Genomic DNA, 21,785 nt, shown 5'->3' on the forward strand with positions numbered 1-21,785 from the left:
GAAGCTGTTCCGCGCTCCTCCCAGCACACACACACACACACACACACTTGCACACAAGCAGACATTCACAGACAAATGGTAATTTACTTTTGACTTGTGTGACAGCATTCGCTCCACATTTAGTTTGATCACAGTGTACAACTTGGAAACAGGATTTTTTTTTGGTAACATTTACGCAGTATGAAAAAATATGTTCGAAATGAAACATTCCTTTGAGGGTTCCTGTAGCATATTAAGCTATTAAGAGTGTGCAAATGGTATCTATTTCATTACAGTGATCAAGGATTAAATTAGAGGCTTGAGCCCTGTAACATATACATTAAGTCTCCTCCAAGGCTGAGGGAGCCCTCTGCTTCCCAAAGGTCATTAGAGCTGAGGAGAGAGTATGGCCCCCAGTCTCTCCTTGCCTCTCCCTCACTCTCTCCCCCTTCTGTTTCTCTTCTGTCTCCTCTGCCTTCACAGCTCCTTGTAAAAGATGAGACATAATATCTTTTTTCTATTTTAACACTTTGCTTTGTTTTTCTCCAGCTGTGGAGGTAAAATATGAATGTGTATCTCAGCCTATCTTGCTCACAGCATACAGCTACTTGAGACAAAGTCTGTACTTTCTCTCTTGCAGAAGTTCGAAGAGTCTTGCAGAGTATGTGTGTGTTCACCTGGAAGTAAGGAAGGCCCATTATCAGTGTTGACACAAAGGCCCAGTCACAGGGAGCACAGTTGGCAGAGGTTGAGCCGTGTGGCCCTGTTGGATTTTCGGGCTGCATTATGCATTCATGTTTAGTCTCAGGTGCTACGTTTTATCCCCAGGCCAGCTTGGACACATTTTCAATGGACCTTTTGGATGAAAAACTGTATAGGCGGGAGCAAAAATGAATTCCATGCTTATAGAGATCTGCCGCTTTGTTCTGTCAGATTCAATTACCTCACCTCTAATTAGGGGGCTATAGAGAAGGCTGGGTTTGTGATCCACACATCACACTGTGGAGCCTGCTGATAAAGTGAGGTATCACTATCACAGCCCGGCCACAAGCTCCCCACATTGCGGACGGGTGAAAAAGCGTGCCATGAAATTAGCACTCACTCATATATTTCTGCACATACACACATATTTGTTTGGAGGTCTTTTTTGTGTGAGTTTTGGAGGAAAGGTTGGCCTATCTGTGTGTTTTTTCCATTTTCTGTTTTAGTCCACTGAGGCACAGACTCGTGTACAGAGTGTTTTCCTGAAAGATATGCTCTTTCCACCGCCTCTGTCCGTACTCCTCTCTTCCCTGCTCCCCTTCCTCTGTGACTCATTAATCCTCTGTCCATCATATGGTCTCAGAGTATCACCCCATTTTATAGACTCAGTGGGGGCATTACCATATCCATCTCCGGAGCTCCACTCCGCATGGCCGATCCCTATCAGACAGAGGCCATGCCATGAACAAAAGAGGCACTGTGATCAAGCTTGCATTCAGCTACCAATGTCTCTATTAGCATTGGCTGCTCCTGCCTGCTGCTTCTGCTGCATGACTGTTTGAACAGGGCTGAGATTTCTCTGTAGTCGGCAGAGGAAGAGTCTGATGAATGCGGATGATACAGTTCAGGGTGGAGGGTGTGGATGACAGGGCTGTGGGGTTGCAGGGATACCTGAACACTGACCCTGATTGAGAGGAAGTTTAGACAGGGTGCAGTTTCCTAAAACCTCCTCTTAAAATTGAGCAGATAAGTCTTTGTGCTGGGATGATTTTTAGCAAACCAAGCCTTTCTCGAGAAAGTCAAGCTCATGAATTAGTACTTGGAAGTCTGACCTTAACAGCTGTCAGACTTCAGGGTAAAGGTGATTATTGTAGGACAGTGACTAATAATTATGTGATGAATTTTAAACGATTATTTTCCACGATTGATTTAATCATTGTTTAGTTGAGTAGATCACAACCCTTTTTCACTTTTGACACCTTAAAATGAAGTCTCGTCACACTCTCCACCGTTTGCGGCCTTCTGGAAATGTTAGTGTATCCAGAATGTCACAAGAAAAAAAGCAAAAACCAATGGAAATCTAATCTAAACATCATTTGACCGCCTCAGGTTTATTTAAGATCCTTTGGGGTTCCAGGTTGGTAACTGTCCATTCAGTGATGAGCAAAAGACTTAGCAAAAGAAAAATGCCCATCACTTTTTCCTAGAGTGCAAAGTAACATCTTCTCCAAATAATAACATTCATAAAGGTATAAGTTAACTATTTGATTGCTGATCAATTCATTTGTGTGGGGTTTTAGAAATGTAACCGGTGGATATTTTGAAAGCTTATGTGTAGTTCAAACTTTAAAAGAGCTGCCATTTAATAGTGACATGTTTTTTTTTGTTTTACAGTATAATAGTTTAAAACACCCACATGGAGCAAAGCAGGGTAGACAGATGCAATGAGTGAAACAAACCACATTCTGTAGATTACCAAGTATCTTTCCAAAACAGTGTTTCTTGTGATTAAATCCAAGATAACCCCTCATGTAGAATTCCCTGCTTTTTACAGATTTATGTCTGTTTTAATGAGCGCACCATTTTAAAGCAGACTGTGTTGTGTTCTGTGGCGGACGCTCTCTCCGCGGTGTCATTGGCCATCTGAACTCCAGAAGAGGCTTGATAAGAGGGTGAGGCAGCAGACATTCCCCTGGCCCAATTCGTCAGCAGACCCTATAGAAATGCACCAACAAGCGCAGGTCACACAGTGAATGTGACAGGATTTTAAACAGTACACAACTAAATATAGCCGCAACGCCACTATCAGAAAATGAGTTAGGAGTGTGGTGCTAGTCGTTTAGAAAGTCATTATTCTTATCATTGCTGTCTCTGAAATAATTTCAGGTCTCTCCATGCAATGAATACTGTATAATAAACTAAACATGTGAGAATGTGCACAAACTTTGGTAATCTACGCAGTGCCCAAGAAGTAGCCATCAGACCCCCTTTAATGTCTCTGACTGGGTGGAGTATTTCATTTTTCCATATTCTGTAAGGCCTCCAGTATCTCTATCAGTTTGAAAATGCTCCATTTAGTTACTATCTGTTAGAGTGGGGAAGTGAGATGCCCTTATTCTGAGTCTATTAAACCTCAATTCTATCTCATCTTATCTACCTAATCTTTGTGTCTTATTGACCATGAAGTTTATCTTTAATCTCCCTTTACCCTTATTATCGCGCAACACTGTAGGTCTATTTTCTATGGTGCAATAGTGCTGCTGTATTTGCCGGCAACAGAGGAAGAATCGTTTAGTTGTACACACAGTTCTTATTCAGCTGTGTAATGGAATGTGTACAGAGTGTGTGTATAGAAATGTATTTCCCCGCTTTCTTTCACACTGTCCTCAATTGCCTTGGCAGGAGCTTTTAACGCCAGTCATACAATCTCCCCTTGATACTGCGATATTTATCTCTCAGTATCATCTTAAGCGATGGTAGACTCATCGAGTCACTTCACGCCTCACTTCACTCCTCAGCGAATCAGCAGAAGGCATCAGATAAGATCATAAAACTGTATCCTAATTTAAAAGCAGCACTCTGCCTCTGCAGTGTCTATTAGAGATCTGTGTGCTAATTCTTTTCATGTCCAGGGCTCCTGCAGATGTAGGCTTCTACAAAGGAGTAATTTATAAGACTAATGAAAAGAGCAAGCGGTTTGTGGACATCAGGGGGGTCTTTTATGAGGCTCAGTGCGGGAAGAAAGAGAAACAGGAGAGGCACACCAGCCCCACTTTCTGAACTGAAATTATTGCTTTATTAAAGCTGAGGGGCTCACACCGGCTACAATAGAACAGACACATTGAAAGGTGTCAAGAGGATATCAGTGCACTCTGTTTGAGCTTCAGAATGATGCACAAGAGGCTACAACATAGCTCATGTGTGACAGGCGGAAACAGAGACAGCATCCACATCGAGAAAGCTGTGATGGCAGCACTTTGGACATGAATATTAACACATCTCCAGAAGGAGATTGTTTAGAATTAAAATGATGCATGTTTCTTGTATTATTTCAAATATAAAGTAACCGTATTACCAATTACCTAGAACAAGTAGATCTGACCACACAATCTGATCGGACAACTACACATTTAAACATGCTTAAAGCAGCATGACAGCACACCGTGTTCATCACTCAAAATATTACTACACCATGAAACTACACAGCATCAACATTAGACTGCATTTATTTACTGTATGTTTTCATTTGTAATCTAAAATGTATAGAAAAATTCTCACAATCCTTAAATATATAAAACATAAGATATTTATAGGCCTAAGCACCAAAGCAAATTTAATAAAGTAATAAATCTGATTTCTTTTTTAGTGTACCAACTATTTCAAAGGGAACGATGTCTTATGAACCAGAAGATTATTCAATAATTCTCGTGAAAATACACGTGCGATTTGTAAAGAGAAGAGGGGATTGTTTTTTTTTAAAAACATTTCTTATAAAAAAGAAATCACAAACTACAGTGCAGGAATAATTTCATCATATTTAAAAGTGAATTGTCGGTCTTATTTTTTAAAATGCTCTCTGTTATTGGAAAGGTTTGGACCACATCAGCTGTGCCGGTGTGACACTGTGGTGACGGAGCGTTAACTTTATTGCTGAAGTTATCACTTCAAAAATCAGCAGATGTCACCAAACTGAGCTAGAACAGCAGCTTTGTGTTTGTACGTGTGGTATTTATTTAGTTTGGGAAACCCCACGATCCAAACAATGCTAACGTTAGCTGAAGTTCACTGCGTGACTTAACAAGAAGTAGAAATCATCTTTGTTGCTTAAATCTGTCCATGGAAAGATTGAGCTAGCAAAGCCGTTTTGTGTATATATGTGCAGTATTTATTCAGTTATGATTTCTACAAAGCAAATGTTCAACAGGGACTAGATTGTCGTGTTTTCATGGAAACGGAGATAACACTAGCAAAAAGTTTCATTTTGAAAGCGTATTGCCCCATTTTGAATACATTTTGATTATTTTAGTTTGTTGGCAACTTGTATGTATAATCGAAATAGAAGGCTACACTTGAGCATGTGCTTTACCGTGATTATTATTATTTACCAAGGATGGTAAAGCACACCCTCTTGTGTAATACTGCTTAAGTGTTCCGTCTTTGCTATAGTAATTCATGTGCAAACGGTGGAGAAACGATTGGTGGGGAGGAGTGTAGCGCAAGATGCACATTATCTTAATAACATTCAAATGCCGGATGAGATGTTTTCAGAACTAATACAATTCAGGTAGCAGTACAGTAATTCCATCAGCGCCCTTGATTGAAGCAAAATGGTAATATGCAAATACCAAAAGAGATGTACAGCTACAAGCAAAACTCTGAAATCATTTAGATTTAAAGAAATAATATTGCACAGAGGGGGAAAACATTAATCACACGGAAAAGTGTCTCCTTTAAGATTGCACTGGTGTATTACCCGGAGGCATGGAATGTAAATGGAAAATCAACATTGTACCCTGTGATAAGGCTAACAAATTAATAAAAGTATTTTCTTCCCTTCTCACATGCTGATGCCTGTATGAAAAGTCTGGAAAGGAACTTTTTTTCCCCTCGCTCCGTCTCTGAAAGGTTTTGTTTTGCAGGTAGCAGATTAACATCTACGCTCACCTTGGCTGCACGTCAGCTTGTTTTTCAGAAAGTGCACTGTCTCAAAGGGCTTTTTCAATAGGTGTAATGGAAGAACCTTTGTGAAATATTAAAGTAAAATAATATTCTTAAGTGACATGACCTTTTCTTTGTCTATACTGTATGTGTAACCATGGAGAGTATTGACAGTACAGTGTGCAGTGTGCTTAGAGTTGCATCTGCATTTCTGGTATCTCGACAAAAGACAAGATGGGGACATGTTTTTTTTACATTTACAAAGCCTCAAGGATGTGATGAAACTGTTGAACATCTCCTGTGTGTGTGTGTGTGTGTGTGTGTGTGTGTGTGTGTGTGTGTGTGTGTGTGTGTGTGTGTGTGTGTGTGTGTGTGTGTGTGTGTGTGTGTGTGTGTGTGTGTGTGTGTGTGTGTGTGTGTGTGTGTGTGTGTTCCCTCAGGTCCTCTGGAGGATGGCCTGGAGGAAGAGGAGGAGGAGTGCGTCTCTGAGGAGAACGAGCTCCTGGCCAAAGACGAGTTCTCGGCTGAAGAGAACTTCTCCGCTGAGTTTGAGACTGAGAACATGAGCTGTGAAGACATGGAGTACTACTGCAACAAAGGTGAGAATCATCAACTTTTTCCGAGCTGTTCTCCGAACCCAGTGTGCAGTGCTCTTTTTAATACCTAATGTGTGACAATATACAAATCCACCCTAGTGCCAAGCATCAAAAATAAGTGAAACTCCTGCTAATGGCTTCTAATAAAATTCCTCAACATGTTCAAATCAAACCTGGCACAACTTGTATCCATATGACAATTTCTCCTGCATCACTGCCGAGAGTTGAAGCTATCCATTCTGATATTTGATCCCAGCAATCCACCCAAGAGCAGTGGTTTGATCTGAGAAAGAGATGGCATCGGCAACACTGGCTCTCCCTCTGTGATAGTGCTGTGAAGGTGTGCTACGGTACACCAATGCACTGGAGAGCGTAGCACTTCCCTTTGAGCCAGCGCTAAAGCTCTGTGAACACTCAGCAGCACCTGCTACTGCTCGGAGGTCCAGCACTATAAAGCGCCTTAGCATCGCCAAATGCGCGTGAGCCCTCTTTGAACTCCAATTCAATTAGATTGCTTCTTTGTATGTTTGTTTCATTTCGGTCACACCTTGCCATCACAGGAGCTAATTTGTGGTCTGCTCCAGGTTACAGTGTGAAGATGACAGACTTGTCCCGCCTCCCTCCCCCACCCCCACCTCTTCCTACCCCCCGGTCGCGTGGCTTTCACTACCCCAGGTGTCCCCACTCCTACTGGCGCACGGATGCCACAAATTTGACTTTTTAATGAAGAACCAATGCTTTGAATGTCTGCCTCTTCTTTCTCCTTTCAAAGGGAAAATTGTTTAGAATTATTTCTTCACACTTCTAAACTGATGTGCCTCGTGGGATTACATTATTGAAGAAAAATAAATCTTTCATGTTTCAGGTAGGCTATGCCCCAGTAATCGTATCAATAATGTTTTCCTTTTGTTCTCCGGGAAAAGTTGAACGGCACAATTGTTCGGAAATTGCAATTACTGACGACGCTTCGTTTGCTTTACCCTTTGTCTCCATCGTAATGTGTCCTTACACAAACTTCAAAGTAGCGTGTATGGTCTTGTAATAACCCAGTAGCTATGAAACAGATGGTGCAGTACACAATGTTGGCTAAAGCTAGAAAAAAAAAGTACAACTTCTGAAAATCTTCAAAGAACCTTGTCAGAGCAACTTGATATTTTCATTGTTTTGGATAAAGCCATGTGAGGAACTGGGCCTCAAATCGCCTTTCCATGTTTATGAATAAAGTCAACACTAAATAGCAATCCCAAATGTCAAATACTACTTTTTTGGAGAAACTGGTAATCTGTTCCTTGTCGTACACAAGCCTTACACAAGCCTTACGAGTCAGATCTTTTTTATTACTTTGCTATCTAAGCTTACAGAAGCTAAGTCTCCCATTGCCTTCTAAGACCCAAACGATGTACTATCCAAATTTCTTTTCTCCTCATGGCAAGTTGTGCGCAATCATCAGGTGTAGTCATTTTCCCCATGATCCCTTCCTCAATTAGATCTATTTAAAACTAATGTCGGAGTGGCTTAAATTTACCCCACTTATGTGAAACTGCCGTGAATTAAACAGGACGCAATCCTGGCGGCATTAAATGGTTTAAGTGTGTTATTCCTCGACTATAGGAGGAAAAAGAGAGCCCCCTTGATTAACTAAACCCTCTCAAATGTGAGTGTGCTGTAATTAGCCCTGTGCGGACTTGAACGTGGGTTTTAAAGCAGCCACTCATCCCATGGCCTTTATCTTCTGCGGCTTCCCGGAGAATAAGGTCTCCCGTGTAAGGTTCCTCCACTGAGCAGTGACTCTCTGGTCTTAGCTTAGCCTTGTATCTGTGTAGTCACTCTCTGAAATGGGCTTGTCAGGGGGACCTAAAACCTCCATTAAAAGTTTCAGTCTATAATAGGTATTAAAAAGCTGTAGGAACACAAAGAGGAGTACCAATTTTCATTAACATATGAAGCACTTATTAACTTTGATCAGAGTGCGGTGAAGTAGCAAAGCCGCTTAAAGGCGCAAAGGTCAAGAAGTTGAATGCCACCAAAGACTCAGTCATTTGCTTTACCCTTGCAGAAAAAGGACTCCCCAGATAAGTGCATGGAGCACCTTGACGTCCCAGCTTGGTCTGGGGCTCGGGAACCTCTAAATTGGGTGGTGGTTGACTCCACAACCCGTTTAGTTAATGGTGTCATGGCTCTCAATGGTTTTGGGTGCTTTCATGGATGGGGTTTGTAAGATGCTGGTATCACATACAGAGGCCTGTTAACTTTAAATTTGCAACATAAACGTGAAATCACACTGATGATTTTCAAAGGAGCCCTTCTGTGCTATCTTATTAGAAGTCTAATAGGTCAGATTCACCAATTATTCACAATAAAACTTTTTTTATATTTAATTTTATAATTATGAAGTGAATGTGTAAAAGAAAAATGTTTGTTGACACCTCCTCTCTCTTCGTTATCTTCCTCAGTAGTTCAAAGTAAATCAAGTACTGCACTTTACTGCCTTTAATGATAGAGCCGGGTAAACAGGAAAGGGAGAAAGAGAAATAAGGGATGACATGCAGCAGAGGGCTGCAGGTCAGATTCGAACCCTCGGACACTGTATTAAGATTAAGGTATTTAATACATGGCTCCTTCATTCTAATATTGTACTTTGCTATAGTTATTAGACAACTTTTGTTCCTTGTTACTTTGCAGGTTTAGATTTAAGATACAAAACATATCAACAAATACTGTATGATACATTTGTATTGATTAAACTACTTAAAGTAGTAGTAGGGAGAGTGGCTCTATATCGTTACATTGCAAAATATTTTTTGGCTGCTATATTAATGCTGTATTAATGTTGAATACAGCTCCTTTAATGATACTTTGATGATGATAAATTTTGACTAAAGTTTGCAATGGAAGACGTTTACTTGTAGCAGAGTAAATTTGGACTGTGCTTTCACTACTTAATAATTATGTTGTGACTATTTAGCCCCCAATGTTGGGAACTACTTATCAATAATATCAATAACAAAGGAAGTCGTGTAGGCCCAAATTATTACAGTTACAGTAGCAGCACTCATTTTCTTTTAGACTAATGTCAGTGACACTCACTTCAATGTTACTGAAACAACATATATGTGAAATGAAGCAGCTTGGTGGAGTAGTAGAGCCCTAGAGAGAAGGAAGTGTGTTTTAATATAGATGGAATTATTGAGAGCTCAGTGAGGAAAAAGAGTCCCATATCTAAAGAAATAACCTTGGCTTTTCCTGTGGTTACAACAGAATCTTACCTCAAACAACTTCTCCTGCTCGCTCAATTTCACATTTATGGAGCTCTGCTTGTGAACTCACAGTTGACTCCACAGCAGAGATTTATACTCTATTGACACACCTGGCTCCATAATTGTAAGAAAGATACCTTTTTATATATATATACTCTGACTGGCATCTTTTTTTTTACTGAAATAGTGAAATTTCACCTTGCTGTTTCACCCCCTCTTTTATTGTTGGCTATCTGTGAAGTTCAGCACAGGGTGTTGCCACAAGCTGTTCCCTTTGTGCGTTCCAAGTGTTGTCTGATGACAAATGACTTCCGTAGTTAGCTCTGACACTAAATTTACATGTTATTTCATGTATCTCATTTCCTCGATGTAAAACACCTTTTAGTGAAGTAATAGGCTACATTTTTTTCAGCTCAAGCTACTTGATCCTGATGCTGTTGTGAGTGTTTATGTGTCAGGAAATATCAAGCACAACTAATTTGAACATATTGCATTCTGCTTCACCGTTCTCCTCAAATTAAAAAGAAATACGTCATGTGGGCAGAAACATTTTATCACAGTGGAAGTGAAGAGTGAAAGCTTGAGAGTGCATGTACTTAACACAACATCTAAGATACCCACCTTGACCCTTCAAATAAATTCTCAGTGAGTCATTTGACTTGCAGCGGTCAGAGATGTACAGTAACAAACAGAAATAATTATACCATTCTTTGTGTAATACAGAAGTAATCAGAATCTCCAGCAACACAGGAGGAAGATCTCCTTGGCACTTTCGCCACAGCTGTCAGTGCCCAGAATGGTAAATGTGGAATTTTAATGCACAGTTGATGCTGGAGAATATGGGGAAATGCTAATTTGTGGTGCGATAAGATGAATCGAGTCATCCCTTTAGCCCCATTTGACTCAGTGGAGGAAATTAATCATTAATGTTTGTTAAGTATGACAATCTAACTGGGCCAGATCTACATGCTCAGAGACTGAGGCAGAGCGAGATAAAGACCCAGGCTGCAGACAGGGAGGAAAACTGCCAGATTCTGTAATGATGGGAATTTATTGGCATTTAAAGAGACAGTGGCAAGGCATTTCACTAATAGCCTTCCTCCATTCGAGTGCTCTGCCTGCCACAAATTGCATGCAATTCAAACCTATTTTTCAGATAGCAGGGAAGTCTTACAGCTATGCTTGACTTTGGAGAAAAAGGTTGCTTCCTGGAATTGACTTTATCCGTTGCAACATAATCTACATCAACAACCAAATATGCAATATCAACTGACTAGCACTACCACTGGTGGGGAAGAGCAGGCATCCCCCCTCATATAACATTGTAGAAATCACTACTTTGCTCCAATTCTAGCCTGACTGTGATGGATTTTGAAAAGTAGCAGTGGGTTAAAGTCATTGAGCCTAGAATTCAGTAACATATAGAACTGTGCAATCTCATATAAAGACTAAAAAATACTTATACTCCATTTTGCCGAAATTGCGACCTGTCTCTAGACTCAGTGGTCAGGATTAGAGTGCTCTGAGCTCCTTAAAGTCGCATGCCAGAGATTGACATTTTCAAGGGCTTCCTTGGAAGAGACAATGCTAAAAGGGAGAGAAAAAGCCAATATGACTTTGTTGCTACCTTGCTCCAGGAATTGTTTGTGTAAATCGCCTATAAGCTTATTGACCTGAATGCGTAGCATGCTGCGTGTGACTGCGATTTGGCTAGAAAGCTGTCCTTTGATAGAGCAGCGATAGGGCTGATTTTAACAGCTCACTGGCTCCTCTTGCATGCCCGCCAACCCTGCACCCAGCAGGCTGTCTTGCCCCCCCCCCCCCCCCCCCCCATCCCTGTCCCTTCTGTTCTGTTCAGCCTTTTCTCACTCAACCTTAAGTATCTCCATTCGATTGCACAGGGAAAGGAACCTAAGCCAGATGTAAATTATGATCTAGGTGATAATGTAGAGGATGATCATTGACAATCTGTCTCCCTTGATAAGACAGCAGAGGGTTTCAATTCAAATGATGAAACAAGGTTGAGTCCCTATTACTTATAGTGGACCTCAGTGAATGAAATGGAGCACCTCAATCAATCTGTTTCTATGTCAGAAAGGTCAGAATTCCTACATCGTTCAAAACTATAAAAATGGCTCTACATATTCGTCTGTTTTGCAACTCCTTATCAAACCATACTATAAGCAACGGAGTGCTGCTCCAGCACTTCTTCCTCTGCTGTGCTTTTCCTATAGTGACATTTGTGCAGCAAACTTTATCAAAGCCCTGTGACATTGTTCCCTGTGAGGTTGCCTGGGCGATTGTGTTTAAAATGCATTGCAAACTGTGTTAGATAGAAGGCAGAAAATCCTTAATCACCGCTTAATTAAGGAATCATCTTGTAGCTTCATTTCCCGGGCTGTAATTAAACATTTCCAATACGTTTCGTTACAGGGCTTAACATGTTCGCCTGAGATCAAGGTAGTGACTTTAATGTTATCTCGCCAGCTTTTTTTTAAACTCCGCTCCATTGGAAGGAACTGTTGATATACGCCTTTTGTTATCCTCGTCATAATACAAGCCTGGTATGCTAAAGAGGTTCTCTAGGCCCAACAATAAATAGTGGGGGAATTTAGTTGAGTGGGCTCCCTGATAATATACTGGGAAAGGGAAGGAGTGGGGGGAGGAATCATCAGCCCAAGCAGACACTTGCATAAGCAAAACTGGGTCATAATGACCTCATGTACTCTAAGTAGGACATTTCTGCAGACGTCCCTTTAGTATCACTTTTTTCTTTGTATACATCTCTTCTTTTAGTGCGAGACAGAAAGCTGACATCCTTTTGGCAATGTTTGCTACCTTCTTTGAAGTGAGCCATGTCAAAAAAGCTAAACAGGCATGGTGTGTGTGTGCTTGATCTGGAGATTAACCTAACTGAGGACGGACATTGCTGGAGTGAAGTAGCGTGTGTCCCGTGGCAGTTGTCACTGGAGGTGTGATAACTAACACTCTGAAATTTTTTTTGGAAGCGGTGGAAGGGGTGGCAGATACAGATGTAGAAAACATATCTATCATATCTGATGATTGGTATGGTTATTATTGTATGCAGAAGCCACATCTTTACGATATATTGTCTTTGTGATGTGTAAGTGTAGCAATCCATTGTAGTAATCCAAGCTTGTGCTTGACCGTTCACTGTTGGGTTTAAAACATCAAAGGGATGAAAACGATATGGTGACAAAAGTGAGAAAAATGTTCTTCCACAAACCATCAACTACCACTACACACCCCAAGCACATTTGCTCTTACTTGCCAGACTTTGGAGAGACACTGTGCAACCACTGTGTCAGCCACATTGGATTTATTCAGAGCACCACACTAGGGGCACTTACTAAGCACTGATTTATGTTCCTATAAACTTCGAGTACAAACTGTGCTTACTGTAGACATGCAAAAGTAGATTTTTTTTTTTGTCTACAGTAAGTGCATCTTAGAGCGCTCAACAAACGCTCAAGTCAGTGTTACTGCTGCATGGAGCTGGAGTCTGTTTAACAAGGTCTTTAAGCACTTACATCCTGGAGAGAGATACCCAAATATCCCTTAGCATGGTCTGTGTGAGCCCCGAGACTGTAAATCAGCCCTACATCCTATAACACACATTCTAGCTCGCTCCACAATAGATCAAACAGTAATAAATAGCCACCTCTCTCCCACACATTGCTTTCCTTCCTGTTCCATGAGGCTTCCTCCTGTTCCTGCAAGCACTCATGGGAACTCCTTTTACATAAAAGTGTGCAGCTGGACCTGGTGAGCTCAGTGCAAATATGCATATACAGTACAATACTATGTACACAAAAAAACAAATAGTCACACAAAATGACAATTGCTCACGTGACATCAGATAGCGACACTCAAATATAACATGAAAAGGTTTTTTTTTGCTGGCATGATACCCAAAGCCCTAATAATCTACCCTTTGGAAGGGCAGCGCAGTCCATAATGCAGCACTTAATTAAATTAAGAATACTGAGCATTACATTGGATTGACTGCTTGTCACTTTGTCCCTTGTGCTTTAAAGGACTTCATTTTTTTCTACATTGCAGGCGAGGAAGATGGCAACCGAGAAGGAGGAGAGTCGGAGATGGACGGGCAGGGCGAGAAGACCAGGCATACTGCCGTGGGGTCAGATGAATGGGATGGTCCAAGTAAGCTAAGTCTTCATATCACTTTCCTAGATACGTATAGCCTCTTAGTGCCATCTGACAATGTTATGACAAAATGCATGTTGCTTAATTTGAGGTAAAGTATTGATTTTGGCATTGAATAGTAAAGGCGCATTATGAGTTTAGACACTTGTGGTTCATAAGTAATACTGCATTATGTCTAAGAAGCTTTCTCTATGATAAACTACTACAACTTAATGCACACCCACCATTCTGTTAATACGACATTCAATTAGTCTCTCAAAAAAGCAGGTTTATCATTTATTTTTGAAGCACGCTATAATGCAATGCAGATGTACATGTTATGAAGAGTATGAAGAGAGACATTTTTTTATTTTATTTTGCCCTTTTACTAAAAGTAACTTCATGAAAGTGATGGATAATACATTGAACAAGATAGTTGCACAGCAATTACTGCTCAGCAAAAGCCTGCACCCACACTGCTGAACACACAAAATAGGATTCCTTTTAATACATAAAATGACCTCAAGAATTTATTGCAGGTACATGCATTTGTGAAAAAAAGAAAAAAAGAAAAGATAGAGGGAGAGAAGGTAAGAGAGAGACAGAGAGAGAGAGAGGAGAGAAAAAGTGGATTTGGGCAAGTTGTGCTTGCTAGCTCGAAGCCCCCCGGGGTGTGTATTTTATACTGACAGTGAATCAGTGTTATCGCACCTATCAGATAATGCATTTATCATTAAATTTCACATTTGCATTTAAATCTGGGGAAGGAAATGAGCATTGCTGGCTAAAGATAAGAACGCTGGGATGACAGTAATAAACCATCACTGTGATCAGTCAGGAGACAGGGCTGAGGGGGTCAGCTCAGAACTATGGGGGCCATGACAAAAAGAAGGCATCACATGCAGGAAAAGGCCCTTTTGGGCGAGAAAATGCTGAGCTTAAAAATACTGCTTTGAAAAGGAGGGATGGATGTAGCATGACTAGATGTATGACTGACTGTAATTATCCTTCCCCCTTCTACTTAGCCATCAGAATGAGAATTAGAGGCTCAGAAACACACTGCTGGACAGGCAGCAGAGAGAGGAGGGACACTGCAGTTTTATGGGAGTAAGTGTCTCTCGCATACACTGAGGATGGCTGAACTGCAGAGGAGGTGATGTGACATGATGGTCATTTAATGTTTTACTAAACCACAGCCTGAGTGGTTGGAAGACTTACACTCTGTCCTAATTTCTGCTGTATTACAAACTGAAAAAGGGCACATGCTGCATCCAACTGAAAAAATCATGCTAATATACACAGTATGTACACAATGAAGTCAGGTTTATCAAACAAAATCATACAAATCCTGTTCATAAATCAGCATGTTTCCACCAACGCAACTTTCTGAACATCTCTATGATATGATGAGTTACACTGAGGCGTTCATGCCCCTCCTCTGTTTTCTCAATGGGCAGCAGAGTGGGCAGAAATTAATCTCGATGCATAATAATGCCATTCACTCTCCCATCATGGCTGCCATGAAAGGTCATTTCCCTTTTTAATTTTTCCCATTGTGCTGAAAAAGTCAGATGGGCATGTTATAATTTGAATAAAGAGGAGAATCAGACAATCAGATAGGAACATTCAAAATGACATGACTTCCTGTTCAAAGCGATTAAAAGCAAATTTATTTAGTTTGAGACTGTCTACCCTTTAATCTCTTTGTAAATGTTCAGATAGTTCAGCATTCAGAAGTTCTTTGTTATTCTTTGGCTTAAGTTTAAGCAGGTGTGATTATGATCACCAACAGATAATTTTTAATCACTGCGCGTGTGCATCTGAATAGGAAGTGTAATGGCCGTTACATAAAAAGAGAGTGAAGCCTTTTAATGAGGTGGGCTAACTCAGAACATGCCCACCTGCTTTGGTGATTCTATTGAAGCCCCTCCATACCGTTTCCCTTTTGCTGAGTAACAACAAAAGCCTTTACAATCTACATCCTGTAATTGAACTTTTTTTGTCCCTGCATTTCATCTCCACTTTAGTAACTCATGTCAAGCGCTGTCCGCGATTGCCCCCTGTTCTCTGATTGTCTTTCTGTCTGTAACAGCAGAGAAGCGTACAGAATGACTCACTATTAATCTGATAGCTGCCTCTTCTCTGCTGTGCAGAGTGCTGGGTCTCTGATGTGGAACACCCAGCGAGTTCCCTTTCTCTACCCTCGTCTCTACAAGTATGTCCTTAAGCAAATCTGCACACTGATCTTCTGTCTCGTGTTCATTTCTCGTCACGGATGTTTCGCAATCAGCTGCTGATTTGGGAGATAGCGTGTCATGCTATTCTATTCATTTTCATGGACTAGCAGCGATAGGAATCTGACTCTGTCTCTCTCATTCTCTCCCACTCGCTCTCCTCTAGGCTAATTGGGAGTGGTTTGTGTTAGCTAGCTAACTCTGCTAATGAACTTGTTCTCAGCCTTATCTAAATGCGTGCTCATGTAAACTACACCCCCTTATGAAAGTCAGGGAAATCCAGGGTTCGTTAAGAGCGCTGTAATTATTATCACTGCCAGTTCTATTACAAGTGTTCAGCCTGTAAGATACCATTATTTTATTATGGTCGTCTGTCATGAATATGTTCATCTACTGTAATATAGACTTCTATAAACTAATAAATATCTCAAGCAGGATAAGAGGTCTACTAGCCTTTAATATAGACACTGCATATATTCCACCAATAATGTCATGATGTTTGGCTGATTACATAACCACTGACACCTATATACAGTATATACACTACACTGGTTGTAAAGCACTAAACTTGAATTTATTGTAATTTAGCATGTATGCATGAATATAATATGTATGTTTATTAGTAGCAGGGTTCCAGGTTCATCAAGTCATACATATTTCTTAGAAGACAATACGATACCGCTTTATTTTGAATAAATAATGAATACTAAAGGGACACTTATCAAAGTCACTCACCCTGTAACTCTATTTGGCTCTGGGAAGCTTTCCAAAGTGTGAAGAAAATATCCCTGTGATGTCATCAGGGGTATTTGGACTACATTTTTAATCAGAAAACCTGTGATACAAACTGAGGGCATGAACTTTGAAAGGCATGGGCATTTAACATGGGCAGGGATGCTCTAACTCGAGATGAAATTGAGTTGCATTATGGGAAATGTAGAATCCAGTGTTTCAGGGGCTTGACCAATACAATACTTAATAATAAAAGTCAAGATGTCTCAGGCTCTGCTGCTTTGATTGTGACCATAAGTCCCCCAACTTTATGGAGATGCAAAAAGTTGCCCCTTCAACCATTTATAGACAGCATGTAAAACAGCATGCAAGCATTGTTGATGTTTTGAATTGAATTAACTTGATCTCTATTTTGGTCTTTAAGTCATAAAATGCACTTAAATTAACCATGGGTTGCTTTCCAACACTAATGTCACCACCAACACTGAAAACAAACCACTCGCCACAATAATGACATTGTTCTGTGGTGTGAGCTGTGTTCATGTGTTTCAAGTGTGAATAAATTCTTTGTAAACACTGGTTGTAAAGCACTAAACTTGAACTTATTGTAATTTAGCATGTATGCATGAATATAATATGCATTTTTATTAGTAGCAGGGTTTTTCTTTGTAAACATTAGTCAACATGCCACAGGAGTCACAGGGACTCAGTTACTGATTGGCACATATTCCCAAATTTTAGTTTGGTTGCAGACATGGCGATCCACAGGTTTTCAGACATTATGTTGCAGACGGCCGCACTTTGCCCCTGCTTTGTGTGTTTTTCGCTGTAATAAATACATACATTTTGAAAACCTTACTGAGTTGACTGACTTAAATTGCTGTAGTTTGTCAGTTTGCAGCTAAGGTGTTAATATTCTAAATCCCACATTGGTTAAAATGTATGTTTAACAAGGAATACAAAGTCATTGCATCACTGCCTCTGCATCATACATAGGGGTGGCATCAGGATTTAAGATATTGAAGCAAATACACTAAAAATAAGGAACACCACACCGCAAAGGTGGATATGAGTGTGACTGAGAGGTGACATAAGCCATGTGATCACCTCGTCCACAAGTCTCTTCCCTTGGCTGTCCCTGATGGCCAGCGTGGCCCAGCTTGCTCGGGCCGTGGTGCCAGCTGGGCATCAGCCAGAGTGAGGCATGGTTCAGAGAAGGAGTGGCCATCTGAGAATCTACCTGATGGTCAGACACAGACGGCACAAGAGCAAATACAGTCCCCCCACCCCCGCCCCCACCACCACCCTAAAAACAATATCCATTTTCATTCACCCCCTTCCTTCCCTTTTCAAGACATCAAACATGCACACGCTGAAAACGCAGCTGCACTCAGATGTAAAAACTCTCGAGTCTCATTTTTGACTCCAGCCAACCCAGAAGGGTCTGTGGCAGATCATTCTTCTCCAAAGAAAAAACAATAACCATTTCAGGTTTAAAGCACATATGTCATGCTAGGAGAATTGGAGGACCAGATGGCCACGATACTGTGGCAGGTGCCTCGACAAATGTTTGCGCTCGCCCGTGCTGCTATTTATATCATGGTGAAACACAGACACGCAAATATTTGCAAAAGGACAGTGGGCCTTTTTTGTTGGGAGTCAAAGTGATCAGCAAAATAAACAGATGGGATTAAACCTTTTGGGCATCGGTCACCTGAACTTGGAAATTCCCTTAGTTCATTGAAAGAAAAAGTTTTTATTCTGAGGGAGAGAATGTTCAAATAAATGTAGAAGGATATGGGATTTTTATTGATAAGATTCAATTCACCTTCAATTCCGCTTTTACGTGTAATCAACAGTTCATAATGTTCATATTTTGGCATTTTAGTTGCAGAAGAACTTTAACATTTAGCCCCAACTGAACTGAAAGTAAGCTTCCCCAAACTCCACAATAAATACAAAGAAAAACTTCTAAATTCTCACACGGCAGCAACAGTCCATTTGAGCACAGTTCAGTCAGGGTACTCTCAGTAAACAAGCCATTTTAAAACTCAGCACCCAAGTCCATTATAAAGTCAGGGTGTCGTCAAGGAAGGAGGGGCGAGCCGAAATGAGAGAGGGAGACAAACGGAGCACCCAGATGCAGATTAGGCTGCAGAAGATGAGGGTGTAAAAGGGATTTAATGGTAGGATGGATTAGAGAAATCCTTGTAACAATGTTAAATAATTATGGTTCCAGCCGAGATCAAAGCGCCATTGATTGAACCCCTCAAGCCTTCAGCACACAGAGTCTTGGAAAGCAAAGATTGGTAAACTAGTGCTCAGACCACTCCGGCTGCTCCAGTTAAATTGGATTGGAAATATTAGGATATAGATGAATCCTTCAGGAGGCTTTCGCAAAGCTTTTGTCACCGGAAATGTAGCTTGGGAACGGTATGAAAGGTTTGATAGTGTACTGTCTCGACAGAATCATAAGACGAGGGTGTCGCAGCTGTCTCCACTGATACCTAAGCGTTTTAAGTAGACTTATAGACACACTTGACTGTTATATCAGCAAACTGAAAACTTTCAGCACAGGCTTTCATTCAAGGTTTTATTTTTTTTTCCTCCCTCGTCTTGTAATCAAGAAATTTGGACGTGCATCATGGCAATTCTCTCTCAGAAAAGGAAGGTTTTATCTCACTCCTCCAGGGGTTTATTCAAAGTCTTCACACAAGTCTCACAAAACATGAATGACACTGAGATTGCTGATAGTGATGATGAAAGTCCATCATCAGCGTCTCTGTGAGTTCTGGGCCCTGAGTGATGTAAAATTATATTGCAATCAAAGTGCTATGTGTAAACATTCTCTGCCTTTTTCCAAATACATTTATTTCTTAAGAGATTGCTGATGAAGGCTTTGTACCATATGCATCACCTGTGTGTGGAGAAAACACCCACCCCCACCGCCACACACGTATTTTTTCACAGATTCACAATGTGTGATTATAATGATGAAATATGCAACAAGAGATTAGACAAATCACTGTACTCCTATGCTGCATCGTCTTGATGCAAATTTAGTCACTGATCCGTTATATACTAAGAGGCTTTATGGAGGAACTTCATGGTTGTTAGTTATATAATCTAAAATAGGGCAAAATGCAGTCACTGTTCTTATCATCTGAGGAAGATGTCACTATATTCGGTTCTAGTTTTGTGTGGATACGTGGGATGTGGCACGCTCAGAATGCGCTTAATAAGATAATTCACTTCCAACCATTTTGTCCACATTTCAAACGAATTTGTGTCCACTTACAATGCCATCTTTATTACTGTGATTACTATTTCACACCACCAAGTCCAAAGAACTCAAAGAAAACGAGAGCTCTTGCAAAATACATGGCTGACTTAAAGCACGTCTGGTGGTGATGTTTCTGCCCCCAGGGACTTGACACCCATCGCGTCTTTCTTTAGCTCTCTGAATATGTTTGTTCTGCAATGCTTACCCTCCCAGGCGCTGTAGCTGCACACGTTTTTCTAAGAGGTATCATTGTAATTGGTTGAATATTTGATGTGTGTATTTAGCATTAACATGGAGACGCTCGTGCAAGCGGTGCTAGGGGTATAATGCTGGGTAAACTCTGGATTGCTCAACTGAAACTTCCTTGCATGTGGAAATGTTCATTTCTTTTGGCCTTTTTTAAATAAAACTACAGAGTATAATATTTGAGTGACTCTGGTTTGTGGTTATTTTTCATGCATGAATTTGCGAGTTTCTTTTTTTTTCAAATCTGGATTCAAGTGCTTCAGATAGTGCTTAGTTTCCTATGCATGACAGTCTTACTTTCATTGAGTTCCTCACATTATTATTTGGCCATAGGAATGTAGTCCCATCCAAGCCATATCTCACCCAAAACCCCAACCCCCTACTCTTTCACTCTCACACACACTCGTGTACAGCCTTCACACTGATGGGTATTGATATGGGAACGGTGCCCCCGCCTGTGAAGGCCTCTCATTGGTGATGAACAGCTGGGCCCAGCTTGGCCTGCTGGTCACGCCAATTCCACCTCCTTCTTTTTTCTGTTTAGGGGTGGTGGGGGGTGGGGCCCGCTTGTCAAGTGAATTAAAATACCAAATAATAGTAATAATAGTGATAATAAAAAGTTAATAAAAAATGGCATGTTCCTCCCTGATTGTGCGGTTGTTGTGGTATTCAATTATGCAATTTTCATTGGCATATTAATCATCTTTTCAACAAACAAGCCGCCGTTAATTAAAGCAAAGCATGGATAAAGACGTGTTGCCGGATCATCACTCCGTTTATCACCGCGCACAGACCCGCAGTTAAGTAAATTCAGGCTGTGAGATGAATTTCAATGGTGTGTGTGTGTGTGTGTGTGTGTGTGTGTGTGTGTGTGTGTGTGTGTGTGTGTGTGTGTGTGTGTGTGTGTGTGTGTGTGTGTGTGTGTGTGTGTGTGTGTGTGTGTGTGTGTGTGTGTGTGTGTGTGTGTGTGTGTGTGTGTGTGTGTGTGTGTGGTTAACCATGTATTAATGCACATTGTGTTTGGAGGTGTGGTTAGTGACGTTTCATGTCAGTTTGTGTGGGAAATTGGAATCACACATGTTTCAGAATTACTTTAATTATTTAATTCAGAGCTCCAATTCACCTGGGTGGTCTCTTCTTTATCATTGTTTTTTTTTTTGCTTCACAGATTTGTATGTTAAATATTCTTTGATTATGACTACCGCTGTTCAGATTAGTCAGACTGACTGAATTTCGATTTTCCCTTTGCTTCTCTGGGGCCACACTGACTGTGTAAAGGAGGCCAGTGGAACTATACGAAATATCTGTCCACACAGGACAGCTCTGCACATTCTTCTTGTCTCTTTTTCTCTGGCTTTTTTGAGCCGCCTCTGTGCCTTGCTCATAGGTGGGAGGGGATGGAGATTATTCAGGATCTGGTAAGATATGGGCTCCTCTAATCATAACTCACTGCCTCTACTGTCATTCAGTCACTAAATAGAAGTGGGAAAATGTCTTGGTGACGGGAGCAGCCAGACAGACATGCAAGTACTTGTGTTCCGCCAGCAGAAAAAGAACTCGAGGCATCTGTAGACATGTCGCCTGTCCCTGTCCCTCATTGTGGAGCAACTTTATCAGCACCAGCCGCTCACACTTGCTAAACTGGAAGGCC

The 21,785-nt window shown here is 40.9% G+C and overlaps 1 protein-coding gene across 1 annotated transcript in view; it reads left to right on the forward strand.

Moving 5' to 3' along the window:
• The window catches only part of zfpm2a (zinc finger protein, FOG family member 2a), a gene marked incomplete at its 3' end in the record, with an annotated part of 120,555 nt that overhangs the window by 27,012 nt on the left and 71,758 nt on the right, over positions 1 to 21,785 (forward strand). Inside the window, exons 2-3 of the mRNA XM_083919084.1 lie at positions 6,060 to 6,218; positions 13,556 to 13,657. Coding sequence (XP_083775210.1) covers positions 6,060 to 6,218; positions 13,556 to 13,657 — 261 coding nt within the window. The remainder of the gene's footprint in view (positions 1 to 6,059; positions 6,219 to 13,555; positions 13,658 to 21,785) is intronic.

Source organism: Echiichthys vipera (assembly GCF_963691815.1).
Source record: "Echiichthys vipera genome assembly, chromosome: 8".
NCBI classification, from domain to species: Eukaryota; Metazoa; Chordata; class Actinopteri; order Perciformes; family Trachinidae; genus Echiichthys; species Echiichthys vipera.